General features: G+C 47.7%; 1 protein-coding gene across 22 annotated transcripts in view; it reads left to right on the plus strand.

Moving 5' to 3' along the window:
• HDAC4 (histone deacetylase 4) overlaps positions 1 to 20,331 on the plus strand; it is a 248,648-nt gene that overhangs the window by 125,738 nt on the left and 102,579 nt on the right. For all 22 annotated transcript variants that reach the window (XM_075755864.1, XM_075755867.1, XM_075755853.1 and 19 more), the window contains one exon: positions 10,551 to 10,795. In XM_075755864.1, the coding sequence (XP_075611979.1) occupies positions 10,551 to 10,795 (245 nt within the window). The remainder of the gene's footprint in view (positions 1 to 10,550; positions 10,796 to 20,331) is intronic.

The following is a 20,331-nucleotide window of genomic DNA, read 5'->3' on the forward strand; positions in this document are numbered from 1 at the left end:
TGTCTCTTCAGAAGTCTATCAGATCTTCCTTCAACCTGCCTTTTTGTCTTGGGTATCTGCTAAGGTGAGGAGTTTCTTGTACCGACAGCGAGACAGGTGGATCAAAGAGGTTCAGTTGCTGGATAATGCTTAAAATGAGGAGGCAGGTGAAATTATGTGTCCAGGAATGCCTTTTAAGAAGGGATATATTGGGGTTTTTTATGTTTTCTGGTTTTTATTGTTATTTATTTAGATGCTTTTTTCCCCATGGAAGCTCAGGTGGGTTTGGGTTGTCTACCTCCTAGCACGCAAGGAAAGGTTTACCACAATTTGTATGAAGTCTACAGTAAGAAATAGTCCAAGCTGACTCTTTTGATTCCATTCTCCTTAATTTCAGTAAAAGCACTGGCATCATCCAAGATGCTCATTTGTTAAAGATGTCATTGAATAAACCAACAAGACGACAGAATAGGATAACGATTGAAAAGGAGACGGTGAAACTTGAGTGTCTCCCTTTGGAGCTTCTCCATCCTGCGCAGGCTCATCTCTTGGAGACACCTGTGAGATTGAGGTTTTTATTCCTGACCTTCTTGCAGGCGCTGTGACATGAACTCTTCACGTTCTCCTTAGGGATTTATCATATGTTGTGTGTCTGGCAGCACCCTGTTTTATTTGTGAGGTGTTCGGCTGTGCTGCTGCGGCAGGATGTGATGCTGAAGGTGCTCAGGAGATCGGGGTGGTGCTGCACCCCCGGTTGAGAGCGCTCGAGTCTTTTGCAGTACTTTAGATGGGACCATCAGAAACGCAGCTGGCTTGTAAGATCCAGATATTTAGCCGTGGAAGTTTCTATTTTTCCAAACTCTGATGTAGGGCTCTGAGGCTGCAAGCGGGAAAACACTTCAAAATGTTGGTTTCTGTCATTGTTGATGGAATTTGGGATTTTTTCTTCTTCTTCAAGTAAAGAGACTTTCTTTTAATGTTTTAAATCTAAGATGGAGAAAGTAGGGTAAGTGGTCTGCTCTTCAAGTGTTTGGTTTTCTTATTATGAATAGAATTTGTATGTAGATCTCTCATAAGTTTTTAATAAATGCTAGTGAGATCTTTTTGGTGAAGGTATTAGGATCAAAAAAGCTGATTATAGAAATCCAGACTCGCTGCGCCCTTATTATGTCTCCAGGTCTCGGTAGTAATCAGCAAAAAGTTTCTTCGCGATGAATGAGTGAGTGACATTTAAAGCTCCATCTGTTGCCTACGGTGCGGTGCCTCACGATGTGTTTCAATGGGTGATGGGATGATTAATTTTGGTTCCCATTCATGCCGCGTGAAATATTCTCAGAGCGGGGAATGACTCCAGCCCTTGCTGAACTGCAGCGTGCGTGGTGCTTGTAGGAAACCTCAGCTGCTGTTTACTCCTAGCATTGCGCGCCGAGAAAGGATCCGAGGCTGCGTTTGCATTCACCCACGCGGCTCCGTAGCAAGCTATGCAAAAATACCGGCGACTGCGGTGTACTGACCTGCCTGCTTTTCGAGGGATGGCTCCGGCGCCGCTGCAGCCTGCTTTTCTTTACGGACCTGCTGTGAGCAGAGGACTGGCCTGGCCCGTAGGTGAGGACCACCTCTGGACCAGTGGTTTCTTCTCCATCTCGCTGTCCTTCAGGCTAGCTGCGCTGTGATGCTTAAGCTTCTTGTGCAATTCTAGCCTAAAATAAACCCCTCTGGGGTCCTGGTCCTCTTCTTTGGGAGAGGAGAGGTAAGAATTAAGTAAAGCGGAAATAACGAAGCGCTTCTCCCTGCTGCCCCGCAGCACCCCGCCATCCCAGCTCCGCACGCAGTCCTTTACTTTGTCGTGGCATGGTACGACTTCACGGAGGAGCGTGGCAGGGCTGTGCCTTCGTCCCGCCCCCGTACGATGCTCGTGATGTGCCACGGAGGATGTTGGTGTCCTGGGTGCTGCCCCACCGCAACCTCCTGCTCCCACCACCTGCGTGGGGTCCTGGGCAAGATTTGGGGCTCCTCTACTGCAGCCTGCTGAAATCTTTTCAAGAGAGTAAGCTGAATATAGATGGTAACGTGGGGGAGTTTTTCCCCCTCGCCTATTAATTTCTGCTTATATTTGGGGCATCCAGTGTGCCGTAGATTAAAACCAACTAAATCTCAGGCGCTCCGAGGGTGCTGTGCCGTGTCTTCATCCGCTTCGGTCCGCTTTACACACAAAATACGTGTCTTTTATCCTGGCACTGCAGTCAGATACTGCAGTAGCTTGTTTCTATTAATAGCTCTGATCTCACCATCTCTTAGCGTTTCGGCGAGTTTTGACATTTTCGGCAGTAGAAGCCACACTGGAAGAGAGTGCCTCGGCTGGCGGAGGGGCTGCCGGCACCCCTGCCCGCTGCTGCTGGCACCGTGCAGGCAGAGCGGGCAGTTCCTAGCAGGCAGGAGGGGAAAAACGACACGACTTAATTCATAATAATCTAACAAGGCTCAAATAACACAAGTCTTCCTTCCAGAATAAGCCACTGCAAACGGTCCCCCGGCTGCGCTTGAAGCGAGCTGTTGCTCCCTGCCTCGTTTCCCGGCTGATTTCAAGCAAAAGGAAGGCGGCGGGTTTTAGAAACGGCGTTTCGCGACTTTGAAGCCTGCCTGCGCCGCGCTCGTGACGCGCCAAAGTCGTTTCTGCCGGCAACGACCTGGTATTTGAAGGCTTTGCAAAATAGAGGAAATTTTTTAAAAATCAAAAGCTGTTGCCAGACAGCAAGGGCAGCCCCCAGGTGGAATAAACACACAATTTTTTGCTTCTGCCCAGGGATGAAAGCAGCTGAAAATAATGCTTAGAGGGGGGAGGTCCATGTTTGCTCGGTATCCCACAACTCTGGCCGTGCCGGATGCCGAACCGGGATGCCGGGGAGGGATGGGGTTGTCTCCGGCAGCTGCCGAGAGCTTGAGGATGCTAAGCACGGGCTCTCGCTTTTCTGTTATTTTTTGTGTGTGGGTTTGCTGAAAGTCTGACGTGCCGCTCTTGGCAGAATCTGTCTGGAGGGCAATGCTTGCACGCCGGTAATTAGAAAGTGAACTCATTAGTTAGAAATAAAGCTCAAGTCTGGGGAGGGGAGGGGGGAAGCTGAGGCAATGGTTTCTGGAAAGCACTGGCCGGGAGGTTCAGCCGCAGCCGAGCAGCGTCGCGTCCCGTCCCCTCCCTGGTGTGCAGCCGCTTGGACGGGCACCAGCGACCATGGAGTTACCGTAGGAGCTGAAATATTCTTTTATGGGGGTTTTGTGAGCTCTGTCTCCTAAACCCGCTCTCACAGACACGTGGTGGTACGTCTGTACTTTATATACTGCTGGGGCAGCGGGGGGGGGGTGCTGCTTTTCTTCCTCCAGCCTTGGCCAGACGCTCATCCCCAGCGCTTCGCAGCAGATTTGGGGAGGTCGATGCGATTTCTCCCTTCGAGGCGAAGGGGACTGCCCCGTAAAGAGGAGCAGGGCGGCTGGGAAGGAGCTGTGCAAATTCGGTGGGACTCGTTCCGTGCCGGAGGGAGGGTGGTTTCGGGGAATACGTTTCGTGCGCTTTCCATTTGAAGGTGAGGTAGTATTTAAAATGCGAGAGAGGCAGTTTTCTGTCCTGCTTAAATGAGAGAGGGGAAGGGAAAAAAAAAAAAAAGTCAATCTGGCAACAGCTTTTGCTTTTTTAAAAAAAAAAAACCTAATATGGGAAATATTTTTAAAGTTCAGCTTAAGTAAAGGTTATGCTGAAATGAGATTTGAATTTAAATCTTTGCTTCAAATATCCCATGTCCGTCTCGTACAGAGTTTTACAGTTTTACTGTGTTTTCAGGACTGAATCCTTCCATATTTTAGTCCTTTAAGGACTTGCATGAAAATGCTGTATCAGAGAAGGGGAAGAAAATACAGTTATTACTGTTAGTTTTATTTAAATACTTATGCACATATTTCAGTAGCGTCACCTTCCCCTAACCCCTTCCAAAATGCTCAGTTCCTGTAGAAAAGTTATTTTCCGTTTTGGAGCATGGAAGAAACTCAGCGTATGACTTCTCCGATAACGTGTTTCTCTGCAGCCTATCTGAGAAATGATTTTAATGTCCCATTTTTTAATTTTTTTTTTTTTTTTTTTTGTAGAAAACACACCCTTGCTTTGAGGTTGGAGTTTATCACTTTATTTACAGCAAGTGTGTTTAACAACTTAAATGTATTTAAGACAGCTTCCACTCAGCGGTGTTACGGGCAAGCTGCGAGATGTCAAATTTACAATCCCAGCCACGAGGCCGCTCTGTGCCAGCGATCGATGGGGACTAGAATGCTTTAGGTCGTAATTAACGTATAACAGTCTTTGATGCATAGCCATGTTTTATTTAGTTTGGGAGGGGAAGAACCAGCAGAGTGTTTCGAACTTGGTATAAAAATAATGGCAACTTGACTGTGAAAAAAACCCCCTCCTATGTCCCTAGGTTTAAAAAAAAAAAAAAAAAAAAAAAAAATTCCTCATGTTTTTTCCTTCTGTTCCTACAGGGAAGGAAAAGGCAGGCAGAACATGAGATAGTTTATTATTCATAATCGCGATCTTGTCTTCTAATTCATGGGTTTGGCATTTCTCATTAAAACTCTGAATATAGTCTTTGTGCTTTTGCTAACGTCATGAATCTGATTGTATTAATATGTTCTCAAGGCAGAACCTATAAAAGCAATTTTCTAGTCTACCATAAAATATTCATAAGAATACAGGCTTTTTTGTTTTGATGATGTGTTCATTAAGCAGAGAAGGTTTTATTGTTTTCGGGAGGGCTCCGTAGGTCAGAAGCGCTCGCCGCTTCTGCGGGGAACTCATGGCATTTCAAATAGGGGGTTTTTGAGACTGAAATAGTAAGAGTCGGGGATGACGCAGCCTCCGCCGGGACTCTGAATGGGAATTGTGGTCGCCATCTCTGCAGCTGGCGCGTCGGGCGTTTCGGGGGGGATGAGACCCTTCGGATGGGAAATACGAGGTTCCTCAAGTTTTCTCGGGACCGTTATCCAGCGCAGCGCGAGTTAAGGCTCTAATTAGGGAGTAAATTAGGAGTCGTTTTAGCACAAGACACAATCACGAGTAGCAGCGCATTCCTTCTGACTGAAATTGGATTACTTTTAACGTGTTGAAGGCTTTTATTTTCCGCTTTTAGGAAACGCAGTGTTGGGATCATAAAGGCGCGTGTAGGAGAACGCCCGCGGATTTCAAGGAAAGTTGTGTTTAGCTTAAATCGCGTTGACAAATTCAGTGAGCTGTAGTGAAGAAAAACAGATTTACGTCGAGACCGGGTAAGCGGGAGCAAGTGACTGCTACCTCTGTATTAGTAACACTGACCTTTAGTCCACGTGTAGGAAAGACGGGAGATGTTATTGCCAGGTGCTCAGAAATCTTTGGCCGGACGTAAAAATAGTCGATGCATTTAAAAGGCTTGTGATTCACGGAGCCCGCTGCGCTGTTTGGTTTACTGACTCATTGGGTTTGATCCTCAAGGATTAACTGTTTCGAGCTCTCCTGGAACCTCAGGGGCCATAAAGTTGCGTTAAATCAAACTCCAGATTATCTGTGGGGAGTTTTGGGGTGTCTGTCCTTCCGATGGGGTGTTGCGTTCCCATCGCTATAGGTTTGATTTGGTGGGGGGAGAGAGAGCTGAATTGTACAGTTCTGTTTCGTCGTTTTTTAAATATGGATTTAAATCACGCTGGGAAGTGGCTGCCCCTGGTGAAACGGTGCTGCAGCCCGTGGAGCTCCCCGAGATTTGCCACCCGATCAAATTATTGCTGTTCCAGGAATAGGTACTGTGTGCGTCTTCTGCAATGTACAGGAATTACATTAGTAACGCTCGGGGTATGATACCCATATGCAGATGGTTAAAATGGATTTTTGATAGCCACGGTGCATCATATTCTTGAAGGTCGATGGCTTTTGGGGGGCTTTTTTTGTTTGTTTTGTACAAATACGTGTTAGTTTGCATTAGGACTCTCCTTTTTTTTATTCTCTCTTTGCCCATTTTCCATATACACCCGACACAGTATGGAATTTTTGCCAGCATGGAAACTTTATCTGACTTTCCCAGAACACGTCCTGTTCCCCACGGTCCTTGGGACACCCAGTGGTTTCGGATCGGGCCATTACGGGGCTGCCTGTGCTTGAGCAGTGCCAGAGGAACCCAAAACATTCTTAAGTCGCTCTGAAATCCTGACAAACCTGGATTTAATTTAAAGCATCGCATCCGAGATGGGAAGTTTCTGAAGCGATAGTCCGTGAGATGAAATAGCCTCCGCGGGGCTGGTTTCGAGCTGTCAGCTCCCACTCGTGTGCGGGGAAAACGGATGAAGGGTTTTTTCTGTGCGAGCGGCTGCAGCAGTTGCCATAGGGATGCTCCGTGGGCAGGAACGGGAAGGGGCTGACCACGGTACCGACCGCGTAGGGGAGCATCGGCTGTTCCCGAGGAGGGCTTGGAATGCGTTGTTTAGGTGGGGTTGAATGGTTGTCTATAGGCGAGAGCGTGGCGTTCTCCCCAAAACCCTCGGCTGTGGCTCGGCGACCCGCGGCGAGGAATCCCAGCTCCGGTCCTGCGGGGGAGAGAGGGGAGCAGGGAAAAGGCCACAGGAAGGAAAACAATAGGGAAGCGGAGGGAAGAGCTTGTGGGTTGAAAAATAGCAACACTTCCAGTAATGTGACCTTTTGCAGAAAATGTTTCCATCCCAAAAAAAAAGTCTTCTCCTCCCCAGCAGAAGCTGGGCGTAGGGAGGGGGAAGCACGCTGCCCTCGTGTGCGTACTGCGGTCCTACAGCCTGCTTTGGGGGGGTCACGTGTGACGGAGCGGGAGGCAGCCCCTGCACCCCATGTCTGCGGGCAGGACCTGCCCCGCAGGGTGCTGGGCAGGAGGGACGGCGTGGCGGGGTACTGGGTGTCTGCTGGGCCCTGGGCTCGGTGGGAGGGTGGGTAGTGTGGCTTTCCTAGCCTTGGAGGAGTGCCTGGGCACCCGGGGTTTCTGGAGGAACAACCTGCTGTGGGGTGCACAAATCCACGGCCCCTCTTCTCATAGAATCATGGAATGGTTTGCGTTGGAAGGGACTTCACAGCCCATCCAGTCCCACCCCCTGCCATGGGCAGGGACACCCTCCACTAGCCCAGGTTGCCCAAAGCCCCATCCAACCTGGCCTTGAACACTGCCAGGGAGCCAGGGGCAGCCACAGCTTCTCTGGGCAACCTGTGCCAGGGCCTCACCACCCTCACAGGGAAGGATTTCTGCCTCCCATCCCATCTCCATCTCCCCTCCTGCAGCTTTAGGCCATTCCCCTTGTCCTGTCACTCCCTGCCCTTGTCACCAGCCCCTCTCCAGCTTTCCTGGAGCCCCTGCAGGGACTGGAAGGGGCTCTAAGGTCTCGCTGGAGTCTTCTCTTCTCCAGGCTGAACCACCCCAACTCTCTCAGCCTGTCTCCATAGCAGAGGTGCTCCAGCCCTCTGATCATCTCCATGGCCTCCTCTGGACTCGCTCCAACAGCTCCGTGTCCTTCTTGTCCTGGGCACCCCAGAGCTGGACGCAGCACTGCAGGGGGGTCTCCCCAGAGCGGAGCAGAGGGGCAGAATCCCCTCCCTTGACCTGCTGGTCACACTGCTGGTGATGCAGCCCAGGGCACGGTTGGCTTTCTGGGCTGCCAGCGCACATTGCTGGGTCATGTGGAGCTTTTCATCAACCAACACTCCCAAGTCACTTGGAGTGACTTCTCCTCGGGGCTGCTCTCCTTCCATTCTCTGCCATCCTATAGTTGTGCTTGGGATTGCCCCGACCCATGTGCAGGACCTTGCACTTGGCCTTGTTGAAGTTCATGCGGTTCGCACTGGCCCACCTCTCCAGCCTGTCAAGGTCCCTCTGGATGGCATCCCTTCCCTCCGGCATGTCGACCACACCACACAGCTTGGTATCGTTGGCAAACTTGCTGAGGGTGCACTCGATCCCACTGTCCATGTCGCCAACAAAGATGCTAAACAGCGCCAGTCCCAGTACCAACCCCTGAGGAACGCCACTCGTCACTAATCTCCGCTTGGACATTGAGCCGTTGAGCACAACTCTTTGAATGTGACCATCCAGCCAATTCCTTATCCACCGAGCGGTCCATCCATCAAATCCATGTCTCTCCAATTTAGAAACAAGGAAAGTTTCTCGAGAAACTGTAAGGAGTTCAACTCGAATACTTTTGTCTCTATAGGACACCTTCTTCTTTTTTTGCATCTTTATTTTCAAATAAAAGCAATGTTTTGTTTTGTTTTGGTTTTTTTTACTGTGTTTTCAGTTTCCTGCACTAAACTCTATTTCTCTGCTTTTGAAGAAGTGATGATATTCTCCCTGAAATTGGTCCTGTGTAGACTGAGCAAAATCTCTATGTTCATCTCTTGGTTTGTGATTTTTTGTTTGTTTGTTTGTCGCCTTCAGCTCCAGCAGCATTGACCTGGCCGTGCTTTTTGAAAACCCCACCGTTCTGCTCACCATCCCCCTTTCCAAGGAGCTGCTGTCTGGGATGGAGCTGCCTGTCCCGCGGTCCCCGTCCCTGCGTTGTGGCGTTGCCCTTGGCATTGGGGCATTGCATTCTGCTTTACTTGGGGCAACCTTAAAAACCACCCTAGTTCTTAATGAATTATTCCACCATTATTTATTTTATTTTATTTTATTTTATTTTATTTTATTTTATTTTATTTTATTTTATTTTATTTTATTTTATTTTATTTTATTTTATTTTATTTTATTTTTCTGCACCTCTGTGATTCATTTAGCTTCAGATTTTACCAGCATCAACTTCTTATGCATTTCTCCGTTACTGGCAAAAATAAATAAATGGGTAGGATTTGGGGAAAACCCAATTAAAAACTCTTTCTCTGGGATCGATGGCACTAATGTCCAGATAGAGGTTATGCGTGGGCATTTGCCGGCTGTCACTCTGGCTCTCCCTGGGGGATGGCACAGAAGGCTTGAAGTGAAATAAGACTTTAATTCTGTATAAAATGAAAGTTCCTCTTCAAGAACTATTTCCACGGGCAACGTACAGGTGGTGAAAGCTGGCAGTCCGTCTTAGTAAAACTGTTCCTTAAACTTTTTGCAGGATTTCCATGCTTGTTCCTCTTGAATTGTTTACTTCGCCAGCTAGTTTATTCGTAGGCGGATAGAAATCAGGTTTTGTGTAGTAAAACTGCCTTTACTTTTCCTTTGGAAGGATGTCTGTCCTGCTGGGGCTGGTCCTGTGGTGACTTGTACCAATGGCTTCAGAGTAGGGTGGCATTTCTACACCCGTGAGATCTCATAGCAAAGGCAAACCCTGGGTAACCCAACCCACCAAGGCAAAAAAACCCTCCCTTTATTTTCCAATTTTGTTGAAGCTCAACGGTTTTGAAGGCTTAGCCTCTTTTACTCTGCAGATGATGTTCATTCAGAGGTGTCAGAAGAGCTATTGAGTGACTGCACCGTAGAGGCATGAAATGTGGCAAATGTAGGGAGTACGTGTGAAACGCAGAACTGTCAGTCAGGTGGAACTTAGAAATATTTAGTCATTCATGAGATGGCAGTCATTTTTATTTTTCTAACAGAAACAAGCTGAGTTCAGTTATTGCAAAGGGGTTTTGTAGATGGCTGTGGCTGCCCTTTTTTACAAGCCCCTTGTCTTCAGGGAGATGCTTCTCGTGGAAGCAAAGATAATCAAGATAATCAGATAATCAAGGTGATAGTTATCTCTTTTTTTTTTTTTTTTCTTCTCTTGGCATACACAGAATCACGGAATCGTTTTGGTTGGAATAGACCACCCCTTGGTACACGTTTCTGCTCTCTACCCTAGTCTTGGTTGTGGTTTAGGGTGTTCCCACTTGGAGTTTGACCGGCAGAGGCAAGTCTTTGCATAGTCACCGTTTGGGCACCTGCTTCCTATCGCCGCCTGCTCTGCAGTGTCCCTGCGCTGCCCGAGACACGTTTGCACCTTTCTGGTGGTGGCAGAGAGTGAGTCTAGTCTGTCAGCGAAGCACTTAACAATTTTCCCAAGATGTTTTGGTACCCGTTTGCTTTTGGCTAAGCTCCTTTCCAAACCTGGTTATAAAGGATGCAGCACCCAGTGTCTTTCTGCCTAGGTTTCTTACATTGGGACCCTCGTGTTCCTGACTGGAGGAGTCCAACAGTTGATCCGTTGTAAGTCAAGATTGATCCTTTCTGCCAAGTCTTAGATTAATCTTCATCCATCTTATTTCAAGTGATGCTGGAAGAGTGGAACGGAGGTGTATGTTTTGAACGCACAGGTGTAGAATGGTAGCAAGACGGGTCAAGCGCAATGCGTTGCAGTCCTTTGCTTTTAGAAACCGCATGTATTTGTAGGAGGTGGTGGCTGGAGGAAAACTCTGAATTCCTGTAGTGCTTTTTTACTGTTTAAGAATTGAAAGTGCAAGCTGAACAAGTGCTATTCTTGATTCAATCCCTGGTTCCTCAAGGGTTTTGCTGGACGCAGCGTGAGAACTAGATCCCTGTGCGAATGGGGAATACACTCATCTCTTCTGTTGTGCTTTCGTATTGTAGTTGATGTGACCACAGCACTGCCCTTGCAAGTTGCACCCACTTCAGTCCCGATGGATCTGCGCTTGGACCACCAGTTTTCCATGCCCGTGACGGAGCCGACGCTGCGGGAACAGCAGCTTCAGCAGGAGCTCCTGGCGCTCAAGCAGAAACAGCAGATCCAGCGACAGATCCTCATCGCCGAGTTCCAGCGGCAGCACGAGCAGCTCTCCCGGCAGCACGAGGCTCAGCTCCACGAGCACATCAAAGTAAGCGATGGGCAGCCCTGCCGTTGGGTGGCGTGCGAAAGCGTCCCCTCGCCGCGAGGAAATGCACAAACTAATTTATTTTGGGGTTGGAGATAACCGTGGTGGACTTGGTAACCTCTGTTTAGAGAATGATCTTTGGTAAAGGGATGCGGGTGGAGGAGAGGAAGCGAGGTAAGCTGGTGTCATGTTAAACGTTATCCACAGAAGTCCTCTGCCCCACTGCCAACAGGTGGCTTGCTTTCCCTGGATTTGGAAAATTTCGGTAGAATTTAACCCAAGAGGAGGGCTGTTAGGTTACCTGTTACTAATATCACATATTTGGGAGTAGAATGGCATAGAAACCGCTCGCTGGACACATGCCGGCGGCACAGGATGCAAACCGGACCTTTGGGCCTTAGCGTCTCTGCGGGAATAGGAAACACGGATGCAGCGGGTGCCGGTAGGTCTGCACGCCGTGAGGGTTTCGGAGTTGCACGGTGCAAGTTTGGCACCGGCCGGGTGCTTTGGGCCGCTCTGTCGCACGGGACGGAGGGGAAACTTAACGCATGGGGTAAGTCGGAAGCGCAGTTTAGAAGATGGCTGTTGGGTAGTGAAAACGTTAGACGTTATAGGAATATTTCACAGTGAGACCATTGCGACGGTAACATAAGCTTTCAGAACTGGTAGTACACTCTCTTTTCAGAGGGGGATTAGCGCTGCACATGGTAAATAGCGTTAATGTAATATTAAAAAGCAAGCTCGATTCAACCTTATATAACTTTCATTTTAATACAAAATACATGTCAGAGTGGGGAGGACAGGATTAAAAGTTAATGGTGTATTATTTACAGGCTTCTCGAACGCAGCTGCGAGCCTGGGCTTGTAAGGACAGTTGCTGTTTGAAGAGTGGTGAGGAGCAAATGCCGTGTCCTTAGTGGGTCCTCCGTGTTCTCCTCAGGACAAAGATGTGGGGAGGTGCAAGCGTGTAAATGCTCTTATATGTACACTCATATGTACGCCTAACAAGCGTAGATATGTGCATGTATGTATGTAGTTATGTATGGATACGCATGTGTCTGTGTGTACCCATTTGTGCATGAATAGCACAAGAGCAGCCGCAGCGTCTGCGGTTCACGTAGTACGTTCAAGAGGAAAGGATGGGAAATACCTGTGGCAAATATTTCCCTTATTTCCTTGTAATTGCATGTGCCTTTAGATATTTGTCTATTAAAAATAAGAAAGGGTCGTCCACATTTAATGGACAAGCTTTAAGCACTGCTGATAGGAACACATTTGCTCTCATTTATATTAAAAATATAACTGATTCTGGTAGAAGTCTGCATTAAGAGGAAGTCGAGATCTAATTTAAGGAAGCCAGTTAGCGCAGTATATCTAGACCATTAGGTAATGAAGTTCTTCCTCTAATGTGTAAGCTTGGCTGGATGAAAAACTTTAAATAGGAATGATACAATCCTGTATGAAAACAGATGACCTGCAAGGTGATCTCCCATTGTAGGAAGTGTGTCATCGTGCCCAGATTTGCTTTAAAAATAAAACAACACGTTATTGAAATAAACCCCGTGATATCTCACACATAAAATAAACCCAAAACCGTACACTAACGTGTAGTTATGATGCCTTTTTTGGGGGAAAACACACTTCTTACATTTGTGTTCGTCCCATATTTAGACGACTGTCTGATTAAACCAACTTTCAGAAACCGGCAGCTGTGTTAAGTGCAGGGAAGCTGTTATATTGTCCAGAGAACTAAAATTTATAACCTCGCATTTAGATTTTTAAACGTCGAGCTGTTCAACCCCTTTAGACTCTTGAAAAAAGCAGGGGGGGTATTAAAGCAAGTAAAAAACCCCCACCTTTTATCCTGTGTAAGTGAAGCACTAGGGTTTAAACTGTGAAATTTGGTATAGAAATAGTCCTAAGTGAAGATGCAGAGCTCTTTTGGAGAAATTAAGGGGGTTTTTTTGGTTTTTGTTTTTTTTAAAATGTGAAAGGCCTGAGCAGACGTGCTACTGCTGGGCATCTCTCTGGCGTGGGGATCCGTCGGTCGTCTTTTCTGTTTCCTCAAACACTGAATCTTTAGGCTGAATCCATGAAGGAAACGGCAAATTCTTGACGTCCTCTTTGGGAGCTCAGAAGAAGTTAGCTTCATCTGATGATTGGCCTATGGCGTCGCTGACGAGATTAAGAATTTCATTAGTCTCCTGTCTCCGAAGGGAACCGCTCGATATGCAGAAATAGTTTAGACTGAGCGATGTAGTTGTGAGATTCTTCACCTGAAAGTGTTTTGGAGCCTGAGTTTTTACAGTATTGTAATGAACATATCGTGCGCTCATCACTTTTACAAACAGATATTCCCAAGTTTCTTCTTCAGGTGGAGGTAAAGTCTCACTTCAGGTAAGAAGAGGCTTGGGAACCTAAACCTGCCCAGATTTCTGTGGATAAAGGCCGTACGTAATGCCCGATGACCGGAGGGAGCTTGCAACGTGCCTTGCTGCTGCACCAGATTTGGTTCTTGGACATCTTCAGTCTCTTCCCTGCCTTTTGGGGTTAGTTTTTTGATTCAGAAAGCAAACTTTCAGCAGCTATTCCAGGGTGATTGTGCATCTTGCAAACTTGCTTTCCAAAAATTTGAGGCTCCTCCAGTTTTGTTAAGAGTTTCCAGCATCAGAACGACCTCAAAATGTAATGAAACAAACCGAAAACGTAAAAGGCAAACATCAAAGCTCCGAACGGACTCTGATGTCAAACAAAATGGCAGTTCTTTCACTTTCTCCCTGGCGCTTGTTTCCTTGGAGGTGATCAAGGCCTTCATTAATCATAGTATTAAATTCTGCTATGGCTTTGTAAACTATTTCTGCGAAGGGGGAAGAATTTCAGCTTCTTACTATGTTTTTTTTTTTTTTTTTAATGAACAAGTGCAAAGCATTTACTTGTTGTTTGTGTACTTGAGTGGCAATTTCTGTGCTTCACCCAGTGGTATGCCTGTTTCTAAATCCTTTTGCTTACAATTCCCAGACTGTAAGCATATTTTGGAGGTAGCAGACCAGCCTCTGGGTGCAGTTACATATGCAGAGCAACCGCTGCATTGGATCCCTCCTTTGGCAAGAGGTTCAGGTTCAAGTACCCTCGCGCTCTCCCACTTATAGATGTTGAATAGTTCTGTTCGGCAGGAATTCAGCAGCTGGGCATCTGCTGCTCAAAGTGAAAAAAAAAATAAAAAAATTAGTTTTGATGCGTTTCTTAAGCAGCTCTTCTGTTTTTTCGGACAGCTAGCATTGCTAAGTTACAGCAAACAGCACTACGAAGATTTTAAAGAGCTTACTCATCTTAAATGTTAAACCCTTAGCTAGTGCAACAGCAATCACGTTTTGTGTTTTTCTTTCTTTTATTGCTTTGGTGTCGGTGTGAACAGAGGAACTGTTCTGACTCGATGTGGATTTAGAGGGGGGAACATCTCTCTCTCCCGCCCCCCAAACAGAGCACTAGTATAAGAAATACATTAAGGTCGTCTTAAGTAAATGAAATTTGGCTTGAAAAATGCTGGCATGTCTGTCTTGTTTTTCTATTCAAGTAGATAAATTTTTCCTATCGAAATCTGAAGTTTTGGTATTTTCTAGAACTTGGTTTTCTTCCAGCAGCCCAGTTTTAATTGTCTGATCTAGTGCAAGAGGAGAAGAGGACGGGATGGTCGCGGTCCTTCTGCCTGCCCGTGCGATCCCATCCCTGGTTCGCCCTCGAGCAGTCCTTGTGTTCGCCGACATTGTATTTTGGAAGAAATGGCCTCCACATAAAGGTGGCAAATTCCAGAAGATCGCGCAGTTTGGAGAGCCAGACTACGAGTGAAATAACATTTGTGGCAGGGAGGTATAATGGACGCAGTTAGAGCTCGGCGCACAGAGGAACTGGGATCGTTGCACGCGGGGAGTAACGAGAAAACCCTGACATGTTTAGGGAAAATAAGCCGAGCCTTATGAAGACTTCACACCATATGGAAATAGAGAAAACTGTCTTTCACAACTACAGCGCAGCTTTGCAGATTGCCGAGGCTTGACATCCGAAAGCGGAGCGGGAAAGGAAGCCGGAGCTGGTGAGCACCGGAGGCTGCTGCGGGCTGGCTGGAGGCAGAGGCGACGGCTCCTCTCTCCCGTAGCCGCTCACCTTCAGCGAGATGGATTTTCCACTCAGGCGTGCCTCGCCAGATGTGTTAACAATATTTATAGCCTTCAAATCTGCCTTCCTAAACAAAACCAAGGATGGAATAAGGAGCCTGGCGCCCGGGCCGTTGCCGGTGAGACGGTGGAAAGCCTCTCCGCAGGTCCCAGTGTGAGCTTTGCTTGACCTTTGATTGCAAAGGAATCGGCAGTGAATTTTTTCCTTTGTGAGTCACTCATTCCCGGCCAAGATCAGCTGGAAGTTACCAAAAGCTTTTCCATTTGCCTTTTGGTCAAGGGCCGAAGCGAGATGATTGAAGAGGGCCAAGATCCACGTTTTGGCAGGGTGAGCGGCACCCTGGGCGATGTGAGCTCAGCGGAGAAGCGAAGGACGTGGTGGGTAATGCAGTTTAATCTCCTCCGTCCCTGCGCTGCCCGAGCCCGGAGCAGGACTCTTCCCAGCTCTGGCTGTTTTATAGCTAAAGCCGGAAACTTATTCAGGATGCTGACGCGCGTCAGCGTTAGCACATGACGGCAGACACCAGAAGAGTCCTGATGGCGATGGGATAGCGCAGGCAAGCAGCTGAGCCTCACGGCTCCTCGTTGGACCTGAAATCCTAACCTGGAGGCGTGCAAAGTTGTTAATTCTGTCAGCAATGCTGTTCCTGGTTTTCCCGTCGTCCGAGAAAAGAGTGTTTGCGTGTATCGGTAGCAGAGGGAGCACGAGGCTGTGCACGCAGCGTGTACAGGATGGTCGAACAAGTCACGGGTTTGAGTATAAGCGGCAACAGGGAAAGGAGCTTTGTAACGATGTGCGTCGAGGAGTGATTCTGAAATTGTTTTCTTTTTTATTAACGCAGCGATTCCCTGCGTTTAACAGTATGCTGTGCTGCTTAATGGCTTTATGCCAGTAAATAAAAATACGTGGAATGTTTTCAGACATTGGCTTTTATATATATAGCAACGTTCGGATGAAGCCTGAGGAGATGGTTTTGTTAGTTTTTGCTGGTTTCAAATGGCATTTTTTTTCATTGGCATAGCTTCTGAGCCCTGATTGAGAGGTGATAACGCAGCCGAGGTGTTAGTCCCTTGTTCGGAGACATGGGGTGAAACTCTCTTATTTTTGTTTTGGAGAGTAAAAGTATTTCAGGGAATCTTCCAGACAGATTTTGCAATGCCGTAAAGAAAATTTTTATTTTTTTTTCCAAAGATATCCACGCTTAAGAGGTGTGCCGCTGATGCTAAAGTGAGAAACTGCTCCTTTGGAGCCACCTGCCCTTGGAATGGCAGGTTTGCTTGCAAGATAGCTCGTTGGGCACAGATCACGTCGTCTTTTAGCGTGGCTGCTCTCAGCATAGCCCTGATAGTGCCTACAAACCTCTTTTTGGTGGCCTCTCTGTGTCGATTCCTACCTAACAGGACAAAACGTGCTCGTTTCGAATCCGCTGATGGGGTTGATGTCATCCGCGTCTCCCTTGCTCTGCTGGGTGGCACCTTCCCCGTGTCCCCGGGCTGGGGACGCTGAAGGTGGCACCTTGGTTCCTGCAAAGCATCGCCTTCCCCGTGTCCTGCTCCTCGCGGTGGACTCTGGAAGGGCAAATTTCCATTTTACCCACCCCGTATCCCGACTCCCGTTGCTGAGCGGGTCTGCCCCATCCTTCCTGCCTGCAGCAGCCGCCGCGGAGGGACTCCCTCTACTCAGATTCATGCCTGTCTTCTGCAGAGCCGCCCGTTCCTCACAGCTTGCATCGTTTTCAAGAGGAACTTAAAAAGCCCGGAGATACCAGGTGTCTGCCTCTGTATTCTGACACGATAGGATTATTCATCTTCAAAAACTGCAGCTGGGTACAGTCGGTGGTAAAAACCAGACGGAACATTTTGTGCCTTGTTACTACTTGAATGAATTGTACCGTGTTCTCTTGCTATTTCTAGACGGCTTCCTGTTCTTTTTTGGTGACCTTGCCTCATTTTTCTGGTACATGGAGCTGACTCTGAGACTCAGAGCTGGATCCTGCAAAACTGAACTTCTGATGGAAGCAACCCCGGGGAAAGCTTTTTGCAAGATCAGAGAGTTTGCTCTCTTTGAAGGCTGGAGGGGGGTGACTTTCCACATGCTCAAAGTCAAGATCTTTTGCAAGAACGATGAGGACAGATCTGCCCACAGAGGGGTGGGTGATGTCAACAAATTCGGCTTGGATGCCTGTAAGCCCCATCTCTCGGTTGAAGAAGTAGTCATGCAGCAGACCGGGTTAATTTGGGCACCTTCCTGCCTGGCCGTGGTGGTTTCTGGACTGGATGGCTCAGCCAGGAGGGCTGTCTGCACTGGTCCTCACAGACCTACTTTAAAACTGGTCAGAGCAGCACGTTTCCTTCTGGCTTCTTCTGACATGGGCCACAGTTTGTTGGATGGCAGGAGCAGAATGAGAACTCCATATTTTTTTTTTTCCCAGGTTTGAGATGATGCAGAAACCTCAGTCAAAAGTGACGTCGCAGCTCTCGCTGCAGCCAGTGGACATGGTGGCTTTCATCCTGTGGATCCTGTACCATGGAGTCTGCTGGTAGCAGCCCGCCCCGTCCTCCTTGCACCATTTCTCAAGTGCCTTTGCTTTGGGGTTCACAGCTTTCCAGCAGAGTACAGAGATTTCTCTGACCCGTTGGCGGTGGGAGATGAAAAGCCTGTTACCCCTGAGCTCAGCCGCTCCACATTCCTTTGGTGAAGCCAAAGAAGAGGGATTCACCCAGTGCATTTTCTTGTTACTTAATCTCCTGAAGTTGGACTTAAATTGGGCTGATTTTTAGGTATTCTGAAGGCTGAACGTCTCGCGTCAGTGGCAGAAATGCCAGAGTTCATCGGCTCACAAACAGATACGGGATCTTTTTTTGGTTTTGGTAGGGCGTGCTCACTTCTTCTGTAGAGTCCAAACAGCTTTTGAAGAGGTCCAATTTCTGTTCTTTCACCCTTTACGGCATGAGTTTGTCTCCTAGTAAAATGAGGAGGGGGCACAGTGATTTATTTATTTATTTTTTAAAAGCTAGAAGCCGTATGGTCTCTATTCAATTTGGAATTTCAAAATAAACAGCAGATGAAGGAATATTTTGCAGCTCACGCATCTGACTTTTCAACTCCAATTTTATTTTTGAACTAGATAAACCAGATTGGAAGTAGTCAAAGAGAACACAGAGAATCGGGGCACTCAGGTGAATCCTGCTGTTATATCAGGAATATTGACCTGTTACGCCATCACCGATAAATTAACATTCATAAACTTATAAGTCCTGTTGCTGCATAGGCTCTCTTAACAAAATTCAGCTGTTGTATGGGAGAATGAAGTTGCATTTAAAACATAAATCATGTTGTGAATAACTTCATTGCCCTACACACAATACCAACAATGTTTTTGGATTAATCTCCGTGTTTAAGTTTCCTATTTAACTAGTGGAGGTGTGTAAAAATGATAAATATTTGGTATTTACATTGCTGGCGTGTTACCTTTAAAAACGCTGCCTGTTCTGCACTCTCACGAGCATGGGCTGCTGTTGAACGTTCATTTTTAGCGTGCAGCCTTCCTCTGGGCACTGCCGGGGCTGTCGCGGCCCGGTGTCGGGCGAGGAGCAGCGCTTTGCAATCCGCTTCGCTGCCGTGTCCGCCCTCCATCAAACGGAGCTGAACCCGAAATCGCACAGGAATGGCCGCTGATGCCGTGTGTTGGCAGCCCCGCTGCCAGCGGTTGTACTCCATCCTCGCTGGTTTTTCCCCCCTCCTTTTTTTTCCTCTCAGTTGTTTGAGAAACCCAGCAGCAACACTCCGGCGAGGTCTCCTGTCCCTGCCAGCCTTCTCGTTTGGTCCCTCTTCCTTCACAGAGGTGACCAGGAATGGTGGATCAGTGGACACAGCCGCGCTCCTCCTTTTCTTCATTCGTATTTCCTGCTTTAAAATGATCAAAACCCATTGGTGGCTCCTCTGGCTGCTCCCATTACAGGATCTCTTTGTCCTGCTTCTCCACTCCTGATCCTGATTTTAGCATAACGTTCCCACTCCAACTCCTCTGCTCCCTGCACCCTGAAGCAGTTCACAGAGGACATAGCTGCTCCTCTGAGGACTGAGGTCTGATAAAATCTCATTTAGCATTAAACATCTGGGTCTCCTTCCTTTCAGGACAATTCATATGGTTCTTTGATTTACAGGGATTCCTTATTGCCATCCGGGATCGGATGGATGCTCCCTGCTCCTGGTGCAAGGTGCACGGTACGGATTTGTCCTCCCCTTCGATAATAACCACGTAAAGCGCAGCAGAGGGAAACGCAAAGGAGTTTTCCTCACCTTTAGAGGGAGAAACGGGAGAAGGAACTGAACACGCTGGATGTTCATGGAGCTCACCGCTTTCTAGAAAGGCTCTTGGATACTCTGCTTCTGGAGAGGGGGTAAAAACTAGACTGGAGCAAAAGGCACATACAGATGCATTCCCAGCGCTATACCTCTGCAGATATTCAGGGCACAGAGGGACGAAGCTGCTGTGCAAGCTTTCAGCCTTGCGGGAGAGGTGAGCAGTAATGGCACGGAAAGGGAACGGGGATACAAAATTATATATCCATATATAAGCTGCCAAACTCATAACGTGGGATCTTTTCACGTAGAGCTGGCAATCAGGGACCATAACCGTCGTTCCCTTTCCTGGAGACATTTGAGCCTCATAAACTTGAACACCAGACGTTCTCAGTAGGACGTGTCTAACCGAGATCAGTCTCTTCCGAGCCATGCTTTCAGATTTTTGTGTCTTGGCTTCTGCTGAAACCCACGACTTTTCCCGCCCTCCCCTGTCTCCCAGTACAACCGATTAATTCTGACCAGCCTCCGGCGCTCCAGGAGATATCTGCTGTACCGCCCAGAATGAAAACACGCCGTGACGGAGCCAGGAGAGCGAATCCTGAAACTGGAGCCACAGCCTGAGACTTCAGTGAACGGGGTGAGGAGAGCATGGAACGGAGAGTCCGTCCAAAGGAATGGCCAGCGTTGAGATGGCTCTAAAGTAACCCAAACCAACAGTTCTCCCAGAAATCTGTCAAGATCCATGCTTTGCTTCCACCCATATGCTGATGATTTTTTGGGGAATGATTTGATGTGTACGTGTCTTGGTGAGCTCTTTCTTGATCACCACCTACAATTTTCCTTTATTTTTACAGAATCTGAGCTCCAGATCCTTTTAAATACCTGATTTCACCCCCCAAAACTAGAATTTTGCCAAAGCAGGTGGCAGATGATTTGCCATAAAACCACTGGTTGCACCAAAAGCCCAGCCTTGCCGCCGCTAGGCGAGAGGACAATTACGTGAAGCTTCTGAAAGCGCTTACTGGGCCATGCCTTCACTCAGCCCTTAAGCTTACAAG

The sequence above is a fragment of the Balearica regulorum genome, chromosome 6, assembly GCF_011004875.1.
Source record: "Balearica regulorum gibbericeps isolate bBalReg1 chromosome 6, bBalReg1.pri, whole genome shotgun sequence".
Taxonomy (NCBI): domain Eukaryota; kingdom Metazoa; phylum Chordata; class Aves; order Gruiformes; family Gruidae; genus Balearica; species Balearica regulorum.